General features: G+C 38.8%; 1 protein-coding gene across 4 annotated transcripts in view; it reads left to right on the forward strand.

Moving 5' to 3' along the window:
• MARCHF1 (membrane associated ring-CH-type finger 1) overlaps nucleotides 1–12,587 on the forward strand; it is a 246,852-nt gene that overhangs the window by 211,867 nt on the left and 22,398 nt on the right. For all 4 annotated transcript variants that reach the window (XM_042808441.1, XM_032983903.2, XM_032983902.2 and 1 more), the window contains one exon: nucleotides 8,611–8,791. In XM_042808441.1, coding sequence (XP_042664375.1) covers nucleotides 8,611–8,791 — 181 coding nt within the window. The remainder of the gene's footprint in view (nucleotides 1–8,610; nucleotides 8,792–12,587) is intronic.

Below are 12,587 nucleotides of genomic sequence, written 5' to 3' on the forward strand. Positions count from 1 at the left end.
GCTTGGCTGCTCAAAGCCTTGTTTTTGCAAGCTGACTTTCTAATAGGAATCTCCTGCTTTTTCAGGAATCTCCTCCTCTGTATGATGGTCTAGTGATTCATCAGTCCTTGAAGCATTAAGAAATACTGGTTAATTCTATTCTCTTCCTGATGGTTCAAAGCCCCATCTGTCACCTCTTTAGCCATTTGGCTATGCAGTCTCTTCTGGAAGCTCTCCATGAGTCAGAAGGATGCAAGGAGAGCCGAAACGCAGCAAGCATGTCTTTGTTATGGTTAGGGTCACTTAACTGGGGGACAACTGCATCCTGGTTTCTGCTTCTTTCTCTCAAAACCTATTATTATTTTTAATGCAAACTGGTGAAATGGCACCACTTCCTACTGGAAAGTTTGGGTGAGAGGAGATCCTTGGTTTTAAGAGTCCCATTACCAAATACTTAAAGCTTGCATATGCTCTGTAGGGTCTTTAGTTACTTAAAGCTTTGACTTTCACTAGGCAGGTGGGAGGAAATCTAAATCCTTTTTCTAAGATGCAGTCTCTAGTTCTTTGAACTCTGTTCAGTGCAGTATATCTTGTCTGACACATATCTTGAGTTGCACTGACAGTGCATCTGAGGCAGGAATTGCTTATAACTCTTTAGATGGTTAGATATATTTATCACCCATAATGGAAGTTTAATAGAAGGACAAGAAATGTTGACAAAATAAGATAGTGTGCTTTTGCTAATGTTGTTTGCTTTTGGGTCTCTTACAAATTCTGATCACGTTTCCAGAAATCAAAAGAAAGCTTTACCTAGACCATTATGAAATTCCACTGGTCTGGTGCAACATTTTGAAAATGTTTTTTCCTCTAGTCAGATAAAGACAGCTCGCTGTATAGCATAATGGAAGGGCACAAGTGACAGGGAACAAGTATACAAATTGATTACATTAGGTATGGAGAATTAATGTGCTCCATTCACACTGTGTTTAAATGGAGAAGACCACCAATTTGTCATTTAGATTACTTTATGATTTAACAGTGGAAAGAATGGAAATGAGATTTGAAAAAAAAAAAAAAAAGCCTGCAAAATGAAAACAAAGGAAACATGGCATACTGTAGCCTATTGCAGGGTGAACATATTTAGTGAACTTAACTTTTTTTTTTCCAAGTGATAAATTATGCAGAGCAGAGTTCAGTATTTCTCTGGTTTCTGTTTATGATGAGTTAATTATATGCTGTGAGTTCATAAAGCTGTTTGCTTTAATCTTAGGTTCTAACCATATAAAAGCATTGTAAGTAATTTATAAATTGGTAGAAAGAGAAAATTACCTTTTTTGGACAGGAGAACAGTTTTCTTAAGATTATCTGACAGTAACAACAGCAATTTTGTGCGTCCTTTTGCAAACCTGTGGAATTGGTTCCTTGGTCCAGTTAAGATAACCTAGGAGCTCATGGTATTTCATGCTGGCCACTAATAATCCTCACAGATGAAAATCAAGGCCAGGGATTCACTTGGTCCAGCTTTTTCCAGCTATGCTGTTTATCCCTGACTAAGCTCCCTTTAGTAACAGTGAGATATAGCAATGAGAGGTATCCACTGAATAGGGTAAGAATTTGTCTCTGCATAATCACTATGAGTCCAGGTATGCTTTGCAGTGAAGGGCAAGATTTTAGGGGCCTTTTCAATCATTTTCACTGAAAATAATGTTTTTGGAATAGGCATTATCTTCCTCGAGCATATTTATGTGGAGAAGGTATTTCCCCCCATTTTGTTAGGGAGACACGTTAAAATCATAGAATCATAGAGTGGTTTGGGTTGGAAGGGACCTTAAAGGTCATCCAGTTTCACCCCCCTGCCCCGGGCAGGGCCCCCTTCCCCCAGCCCCTGGGGCTCCCAGCCCCGTCCAACCTGGCCTTGAACCCTTCCAGGGAGGGGGCAGCCACAGCTGCTCTGGGCACCCGGGGCCAGCGCCTCACCCCCCGCACAGGGAAGGATTTCTGCCTTACATCTCATCTAAATCTTCCCTCTTTCAGTTTAAAACCATTACCCCTCATCCTATCCCTACACCCCCTGATAAAGTGTCTCTCCCCATCTTCCCTGTCCCCCCCCTTAAGCCCTGGGAGGCCGCTATAAGGTCTCCCCGGAGCCTTCTCTTCTCCAGGCTGAACCCCCCAACTCTCTCAGCCTGGCCTCATAGGGGAGCTGCTCCAGCCCCCTGAGCATCTTCATGGCCTCCTCTGGCCCTGCTCGAGTTTGTCTACACCCTTCCTATGTTGGGGGCCCCAGAGCTGGACCCAGCACTGCAGGTGGGGTCTCACAAGAGCAGAGCAGAGGGGGAGAATCCCCTCCCTGGCCCTGCTGCCCACGCTGCTCTGGATGCAGCCCAGGACACGGGTGGTTTCTGGGCTGCGAGCGCACATTGCTGGCTCACAGTCAGTTTTCCACCCACCAACACCCCCAAGTCCTTCTCCACAGGGCTGCTCTCCATCCACTCCTCACCCAGCCTGTATTTGTGCTTGGGATTGCCCCCACCCCCGGGCAGGACCTTGCACTTGGCCTTGTTGAACTCCATGAGGTTTGCCTGGGCCCACCTCTCCAGCCTGTCCCGGCCCCTCTGGGTGGCATTTCTATTCTACTGGTATGCTTCTCTCCACAGGAAAATGACAGTATGGGTATTGGGCATCTGCATTAGTTTAGTTCTCATTGCATAAAAATTTCATCACAGTGGCAGTAAACATGTCACTGTCACAAGGCAGTAGCTCCTCCTGATTTTGTCAGTGAAGAGGCCTCCGTTAGTACTTTAGTTCAGATAAGGAGCCTGCTTTTGAAGCACATCTGTACACCTTTACTTTTACCATGGTCTGGACCACACTGAGAATTGGCCTCAGGGTTCTCCAATGGTATTCCCTTTGAGTGGAAGTAAACTGCAGCATATCTTCCTGGTCCAACCTCAAGCCAGTATCAAATCAAAGCAACCCCCACCAAGATATGCCTGGTGTAGATATCAGATTTTTAGCACTATCTCTTTCTTTCAACAGATTTTCTAGACTTTCACTGCAATGCCTGTTATCACAGACGTAGCTGTATAGCACCCAGGAATATTAGAGAACAATACAGTTTTTACGTAATTCTGTCATTTATAGTCCTTAAACATTCTCATACATCATTATCAGTATATGCTCCCATATCTACTTCAATTTTTGAAAGCCTCAGAGGCATTCCCCTAGGTTGTGCATTTGTTAATGAGGGTAAAATTTGACCTGGTATATTTTTTAAGGAAGTCTATAAAAGCTATCTGTGCTACATTACTGTAGTTAAACCCTTTGTCTATATGTAATGGCCAAAAATCCTTGAAAATTTTACTAGGTACTGCAATGCACTGCCAATCTCAAATATGGGATCTACTGAGACAGAATTACTGCAAACTATTTTCCACCAACACTGCTCCTAATGACAAAGCTCTTCTGTGGCTTGAAGCGCAAGCAGGGTCACGCTGATTAATTGTTATCCTTAATCACCTTCCTTTGACAATAGTCATCTATGGAAATCAACTGTACAGATACTGTCATAGAGAAGCACTTGCCATCTGCATAGGGGTAGAGCACTAGGTTTCAAAATGCACACAAGAATCCTGCAGAATAAGTGAGGTTTCGACATCCCTACAGTGGCATAGACTGGCCTATTTTCTTAATTACCAAAGAGAGAAGTGGATTAGTGAAAGACAGGTTAGTATAACTGCTGTTTTTCCAATGTGGGTAGAGATTAGCAACTATTCTCTTTAGTGAGAGCAAAATTGTTACCTTACGTATGAAGGAAAAGCTACAAACCTGTTGGCATCTACCTCTCTGTCTTGAAATAAGCAGCTCGGTGACTAACCACCTAGGTTGTAATTTTGGTTGCTATGATTTTGCCAAACTAAACCACTGCCAGGAAAACCTGCAAATTTTCCACATGAACTCCTTGCTTCGTGCTGATTTTACTTGATCTTTTAAACTGAAATTAAGTAAGAAATATTTGTCTGTATGGAAAAAAAAAATAATCTAAATTTGGTGAGAAGTGAAGGACAGTCATCCAGGATAGCTTTTGCTGCTTTTCTGAAAATCAATGTAAATCCAATCAGCATATGAAGCCATCTTGTTTCACACTTTCCTTCCTGCCTTCTAATTTTTGCAGTGAACAGGACCAGGGAAAACAAGGGAAAACAATCCACAGTCATGGAATTAAAGATAGTGTGACAGTACCTCACTTCAGAGTGCTGAGTTTAGCAGCATCTCATAATTTTAATCTGATAAGAAATTTCTCTCATTTATAGATGTATGGTGCCAATATGCCCTTCAGCGAAGATGGTATACCTTAAACTAACGGCAACTTTACTTACTAATTTTACATAGTCATTATGGTACAAAGTTTAATATGTCACATACAATTCCTCAGTCAAGCATTGTGTTATCAGGGAGTTTTCCAGCATCATTTGAAGGTGCTTTAATTAATATTTTGAACAAAAAGAAATACTGAAAAATAATTCTAAAATGTTCTCGGTAAACTTCTTTAACTTTTCATTTTTACATACATCATTCTCTAAAAATTTTCTAAATTGAACTATTCTGTTTCTGTTTGAGAATTGGGGGTTTTTTGTGTGTGTAGGGAACATACAAGAAATCTGCAACAGTTTTATATGAATTATGCAAAACAGTCTTTTACAAAGACTAATTTCCTTTTGAGTTTTCAGTAAAATAAAATTCTTCTCAACATTTTTAAATTTTTTTCCTGAAAATTATTTTTTCTTTTTGCTAATTTATTGCATTGTAACTGAGCCTGAACCTGCTATTTAAGAATATCCTTTAAAGAATTTTTATGGATTTTTGTCTAATATATCCACAGTGTTGGCATAAATTTCTCTGCTTGGTACATCTGTGTGCTGAAAGTTGTAGAAACAATTCTGTGCTAGAGAGATATGTGCTGGGTAATTAAAATTCTGTCATATAAAGCAAAAACTTAAGCATAAGAATGAGTGGACCGTGAGAGTATTATTTCATAAAGTTTCACAGTAAGCCTTCTTTAAAGAAAAATAAACATTTGGTGATCTCAGTGTGTAGGGATAGGTCTGGAGGTGTATATTATGCACACACACACAAAATTTTGTATATCTGAATCAGATGATCATCTAACAGCTGACATATGCTGTGTTGTCTGGTGTACATGTGATCTGTAGAGAAGAAGCTCCTCTGGAGCCTTGTATTCATCTTTCCCCCTAGACAAGCAAGGACCTGTTCCTAGGCATGAACCTTTAAAGCACTAAGCTGTCAAACCTACAAAAAAAAAAAAAATACAGACTCAATTTGTGACTATAAAGGGATTCTAATTAAAAGGATTTGGTCAAATAGCTGACTTCCCTCCCCTATGTTTCCAGATAGTCAAAAGTATTGCTCTGTAATGAAGGCCATTTATCTACTAAAGGACTAGAAAGCTGAGAAAAGCTGAGTATATGAATTCTGTAGGTGTGTCTGAGCAGTTGAAACCGCAGCTGTTAACCATGATCAGTGCTGTACTACAACTTGTAAATAAATCAGTATAGATTTATCAATTTACTTTTTTTTTTCTTTTCTTTTCTTTATAGTAGGGAGTGTGGGTTTTTTATTCAACTCATTTCTAAAGTATATAAGCAAATTTTACTCTCAGGATAAGTTCAGCACAGTAAATAGTCCCGTGGGTGAAAATTTTGAACAGTTGTGATCATGTGAAAATAGGAAACCAGAATGGAAGTTCTCTGCCTCCAACTTGGTTTAGATACAGAACAGGTAAGTCTATGCTTTGTATCCATGCCTCAGTTCTGTTTGCATAACATATTTTTCAAAACCATTGTTTACAATTTATTTTCTATAATTTGTGATAATTCTGATGTACGTGATTGATAGATAAATACAGCAAAGGGCAAAAACACATAGAATTCTGATTCAGTACTAATAGCTGAGCAAGATATTACAAGGTTTATTGGCCCAAGTCTTTAAAAGATATTTAAACAGTTAGCCAACAGTCTGTTTCAATAACTGTCAGGTACCCACATATCTTTAAAGACTGTGCTTGTGAGTTGAGGTAGCACAAATTTCTTTCAATCTACTTTCTTCTGGATAAACATATAACGAAGAGGTAAATTGCACCAAAGAGCATTCAAGCTAATGAAGACTATGCCTTTGGTTATTTTCTCTGGACTCTAATTCCATTTGAAGTTTGTTTTTATTCTCATTACATATTTCATGGTTATAAAGCTAAAAGAGGCCATTAGATTATTTAGTTCAAGCTTCTGTATAATGTAAGTTCCTGATGTCACCCTGTTATTTGTACATTTAGTTTGTAACTTCTGTACAACAAAAGCACAAATAGAATGTGTAATTCATATAGTGGTTTTATGTAAAAGTATTTCTACTAAAGAATATTTCTATTCATTTCAGATTTTCCATGTCTCTTTATTTGAAGATCCTCATGGAGTTTTAGGCTTGTAAAAGCCTAAAATTAGCTCTTAAAATAATTTTAAACAATTCTGGCAGTAGAAGAAAAAAGACTCTTGGGTACATAGCTCAGTTGTCTAGTTTCTAAATAGTTTAAATGCTAAGCCTGTAAAATAAATTATGTATAGCTTGAATTTAAATGAACAAAGCATACTAGTTTTCCTCTGGGAAAGAGCTTTAATTTAAAAAGAAAATGATGTTTTTTATGTAACTCTCAACTGGGAATGCATTTGTTAGCAAAATAGCTATTCAGTGTTTTGAAAATTTAGTTCTGTGTAAGCTACAGGCTCAATAAAAAGTCAGCATACAGCCAGTTTCCATTTAAGAACTAAGCCACTGATGTACCTAGCTTGGCTTGGTTAGTAAAGACAAGACTGTAAACTGAGTTCCTGTAAAACGCATCTCAGAAAAGAAATGTTTGCAGGATGGGAGTTGTGGATGTTTTCTTCTCCCCTTCGCTCCCATGGGGCATAAGATGCTGTACGGGCACCATCACAGACACTGAAACCTGGCTTTTGGGTATCAGGTTTCCGGAGCTTAATTATTTTTGTTGGATTTTTGGGGTCTCTTTCTTTCAACATATCCAGCAAAGCAGCCTTGTTCTGCTTTCCCGTTACGGTAGATTCATTTTCTTACGGCTCTAGGGTACACCATGGAAGAATAGCGAAGCTGCTGGTTTTGATCCATGTCACTTAGACATTGGAATTCCCCCTCCCCCTGCTCGGCAGCCTCGGTGCTGTGCTGTAGCTGGTCTTTCAGGGGGTGTCTTTGCCAGGCTGCCTCCTGATGCTGCAGGCCAGGCGCTCCTGTGCTATGGAGAAGGTCACCCTTCTTCCCAAACCTGGTCAGTAGGAAGACAACCTCACCGCAGGGCCCTCCTCCTACCCCAGGAGCAGTGTGGCCACAGCTTTCTGCGTAAAGCGGTGAGATATTCCTCAAACATTTCAGACTCTTCTGCACGCATATGTCTGAGGGTGCTTTTCCTGAGTACTAAGTTTTGAAGCTCTAAGTTTTGTTTGTGTGACACCAGGATCTATGCTGTGGTTGCTACTTCTCTGTTTTGAAATAACATTTCTCAGGCTTCAGCTTTTTTTCCCCTTACATGCCAGTTTGACACTTAGGACGTTCATTAGGGCTCGGGTGCTTTGCTGTGTTTTTCTGGGGTGGGGATGGGAAGGAGTTTCTCCTTGTTGAGGTGAACCTTCTCAACTTCAGGTGATCGGTTAAGCCTGACACTCACTGTAGAGCTTTCTCTGTGTTCACAGAGATGCTTGCCAATAAAACTGTCATTGGTTTCAATGGGTGAATATTTTCCTGATATGATCAGGAATCTGTTTGGAAGAGGGGAAGATCACCAAGATGTTTGGACATGTGTCTCAGAAGAAAATTATCAGATTGTGATGTTAGGTCGCTGATCACTTTATGCAAAACCACAATGCAGAAAGCTGTGTATTCCATTACAAGGTAACAACAGTCCTGGGAGCAACCTCTGTCTTAGGGCCTGCTTACAGCTGCACATTTTGTTTTCCCAGATAATTCAGCTATCTCTTTCAAAGGGACAGTGAAGAATAAAAAAGAGGAAGGACTATGACTTTTTAACACCTGCCTCCTAAAAAGTGTGTGCATGTGTGTATACGCTGTGCCGTACACATGACTCCAGAGTACTCAAAAGTGTTATCTAATCCTTTTAACTGTGTAACTCCAAATGGGGTATCCTAGGAACTCTGTATTTTTCATAGTGGATATTTTCAGCTTGGGTTAGATTCTGCTGACTTTGAGTATTTTATTGGTAATACCTACGGACCAAGAACTATTCTGCTCTTAGAAAGAGCACTAGTATTTGTCTTACAGATTTTGCCACGCATAAAAGGGAAAAAAGTGTTATTTCTGTTTGTTCACCTTCAGACCACATGCCAAATTCAAAGAGAAATAACTAAGTGAAGAGAAATGACTAAGTGGCAGAACGGAATGAGGAATACGTTCCCGTGCCTCGATCTGAAAGGTCATACACCTGCCACCTTATGAATGTCAAGTCTGAAAATTAAAAAGAGTGTAAATAAACCAGTGACTTTGCACTGCTGGTCGGCAAGTTCCCTCACTAGCTCTTGCTGTCCTTCCTGTCAGGATCTGTCACTGTGAGGGAGATGATGAAAGTCCCCTCATCACACCATGTCGCTGCACAGGGACCCTGCGCTTTGTTCATCAGGCCTGCCTGCACCAGTGGATTAAGAGCTCAGACACGCGCTGTTGTGAACTCTGCAAATACGACTTTATAATGGAGACCAAGCTCAAACCTCTTCGGAAGGTACGGTGCTTTTGAATTTAATTATCCTCAAGTGTCAAATGGCCAGAATGGCTGTGCAAAGTGCCGGCACAATTAAAGAAACATCTGCCTGCCCCAAATTGCTTTGTATTTGCTGTTGTTAAATCATTCCCAGTGATTTTATTTCTACATTTAAGTTAGTTAATTTACAAGAGCAGAGGATTTTGGCTAAAGACTCTCTTTCAGCACACAGGCAATATAAATGCACAAATAACAGGTTTTTGTATTTAGAGTTTTTATCTTCAGCTTTTTGTTATTGGCTCACCTTCCTACTTTTAAGTGAGAAAGTAATATTACTCATCATGTTTTGCTCCTGAATAACACAGGCCAGTTCACCCAGTAATTTTAACATTGAGCCCATAGCTTCTGGTTGAGAATGATGCTTATACCCATGTGGAGACAGCAATTATGCAGTAACACAGTCAATCAATTTAGCTGCATCTGTTCTAACTGTTATACTTGTGGGCAAATTAATCACTCGTACATTAAGGTTAGTTAATGGAATCTAAACTACAGGACAGCCTTGCATCCTGAAAGTCAAATGTACGTTATCTGCACTCATCTGTTTTCCAGAATAAATTAATTTGAGGTTACACAGGTTGTTAGTGTAGGGAAGGTGAAGAGTTTGTTAAACATGCGTGGGTTTTGTTTTCTTTGGAATGAATAATTTCTCCTCTAATTTTTCTCTGAAAATTCTCGCATCCTTTTTGGGTTTTATTGCATCTCTGATATTTGAGTCGACCTAGAACAGGGCAAGTTTTGATTTAAAATAAATTTCAGTGTGAGAGCCCTTGAAAAAACATGTGCAAACTATTAGCTTATAACTAGTATATGCATACATAGTAGTGTTTTGATGGCAAAAGACATTTTGTTTTTGTCAGCCTTGCACAGGTAGCAGCAGTTCAGAGAAAGGAGAGCAAATGGAATTCCTTGTCACTTTGCATCCAGAGAAATTTTGTAGTAAGTCCCTGATGATAAACCACTTCTGAAGAGTGAATTGGGACTGATTTGACAAGCAGTGCTTGTGATAGGAGAGGACACGGTTCTGAAGTGCTAGGTAGATCTTGCCAGGTAGACTAGAAATTGAAACAGATGTAAATAAAAAAAATGATGGCTAGAAACTTGATTATATTGACTTAGGTTTTAGTAATTGCAGATAAATTTTAACTACTGTGACAGGAAGGAGATAATCATATAAAATCCCCTGCCTGTAGCATATCTTTTGGGGATTTTTTTCTGTATATTTCTGTTTTCAACACAAATTGCTTTAACCTTCCATCTAACAAGTACACTTGCAACAGCCGCTTTCCCCAAGAGAATATACAGATATCAGTATTTTTAACAAAAGCCTTTTCCTGATTGTGTTAGATAATGGAGCATCTTTAAAGAAACGGAAACAAAATCTATAGCATCCAAGGAGAAAAGGAATGAAAAATGTGCATAACTGTTGATATCAGAAGTAGGCACTTTTAACTCTGTGTGTGTGGTCATTGCCACCTTCTCCACCTCATTTTTTTTAATTGAAAGAAATTTATGAAATAATGGCAGATTTAGAGTGGTAATGTAATTCCTGCAAGTCTGTCATTTCCTAAATGAATGATTGCCACCTTATTGAACTTATCATCAGTTCTCAGGTATGTGTTTGATTTCTGACAAGGGAAAGATTAACCTCTTCTTTCAAACAGGATATTTTAGTTTTCTGCTCAAAGCAGTACTCAAATGTATTTGATCTTCCTGGCAGCAAATGCTGGCAGATGTTTTCTTATAATTTACGCCCCTTCCAGAATCCAAAACCAAAGTTTCCAAAAATTTCAAAGTTAAAATTAGTTACCCTTTTCTCATTTATAGCAATCAGCTGTGACACCCTTCATATGTTATATTAAACTAATGATATTGTCCCTAATAAGTGTGTGCACTATCAACACCATCATTCACAAATTTATGAAACACTAAAAAGTTTATGAGAAGCTGTTTTGTAAACAAAGCATTTTCACAGCTGCAGCAAAGGCAAGGTAAGGGAGGAAAGAGCGATCATCAAGAGACCTGCTGAGTAAGTACAGCTGACTGGTAACTTTCCACCCAAACATCTTTTATAAAAATCACTGAAAGTACTGTTTTGTCAAAACCTACATATTTTTTCCGAAGCGGAAAGTTCCAATGAAACACTGTCAAATTTCTTGCAAGCTTTTACAGAGCCCAGAATGACTGGCTACCAGAGACCGAAGTGCTGTGGGACAGGCAGCTCCTAGAGCTGGAGCTCTCCACAATCCTGTCTTCGTGATGCAGGATCCAAAAAGCACTAGAGTCTCTAGGATTTCCAGACCTTCTTGAAAGCTTTATGTTTTGCTAAGACTTGGCTATGTACTAGACCCTGAGAGCCTTTAGTCTCCAGCACTAAGTCTAGCCTGGCAGCAGTGAGTTAAAATTTACCAAATCTCTGGAATTCTCTGGTCCTAATGGCGAGGAGATTATAAGCAGTGGTAGTTATATCTGGAAACAGTGCAATTCTTGTCAGCTTTGCCCTATGCTGAGTGGGAACAGCAAAATTGACCAAAAAAAAAAAAAAAATAATACTGATTTTGCTAATAAACTTCAAGGAAATATAAAACCAGATTTAATTACAGTGTTTCCCAAACAAGACCACAGATTTAGTTCCAACAGAAGAGTACCTTTTCAATGAGAAACTCATTTTCATAAGAAACTCATTTTGCTAAAAATAAAAATTATTTCCCCTAAAGTGAAAGTTTCTGGACAGCTCCAGAAGATGCCATTTCCATAGTCATTAGACCTGGATTTGAAGTGGCATTCCAAGTGAAAGAGTCACAGATCTCAACCCGTTTTGATTTTCAATCTCTTCCTTACTCATTATGTGAGATTCTGAAGTTTGTTTCTTGACTGTGCATTGCTTCATTATGATGAATTTTATCATGATACCTTTGTAACATTCCAAACACTGGTCCCCTGAAGGGAGAAAATTACAGACCACAGAACTTAATTACAGGTATCTATACATTTGTTTTTGCAGTATCACAAAAGCAGAATTTAAATATAAACCAAACTATTTGATTCAATGGGTGAATTAGCATCTTTATTCATGCCTCAGCCTTTCACGCACTCTCAGTGTTTCCTAACAGGTTTTTATCAAAGTCTAAGGTTTTATAGCAAATCATGTTTGAATATCATGACATACAGCTGTTAGTACCCATAAGTGACAATGTGCAGCATACTAAATTAACGTAAATCAAGATACCTCTATTAAATCAATAGGCTTGTGCCAATTTGCAACAGTTATTTAGTTTCAGAACCCCTGAAAGCACCAGACATCAAATAAAACTTAGTTTAATCATTTTAGTGAGTCTTTGCATCGAAGTAATCCTTTTAAGCATTGATCAACAGGCATTGCAAGTGTTTCATATATTCAAGCAGGTCTAATTACTTGGCTTAATACAAATTTAGAGATTAAATAGTAAGCATTGCTTAGTGTGTCTGTTTTACTTCTTGTAGTCTCTGTTATGTCTGTCTGTTGTTATAAATAATACAGCTGCATTCATAGCTTTACCTTTCAGCATTATAATGCAGAATTTCACATTTATAAAGTGACTTTATTTATCATGGAAGAAATTAGAAAGTGGCAAGAAGCTTGTGTGAGTTCCTTATTGAGCTCCCTCAGGTAATGGCTTCATCCTGAGAAAATCACTTCTTTAAAAAGGATGTAATTCTGGTAAACTAATACCTGCATTTCATAACTAATATTTGGTATTTGAAATGTAGTAGAAAT

The sequence above is a fragment of the Tyto alba genome, unplaced genomic scaffold (genome assembly GCF_018691265.1).
Source record: "Tyto alba isolate M040663 unplaced genomic scaffold, T.alba_DEE_v4.0 Super-Scaffold_6, whole genome shotgun sequence".
Classification (NCBI taxonomy): Eukaryota; Metazoa; Chordata; class Aves; order Strigiformes; family Tytonidae; genus Tyto; species Tyto alba.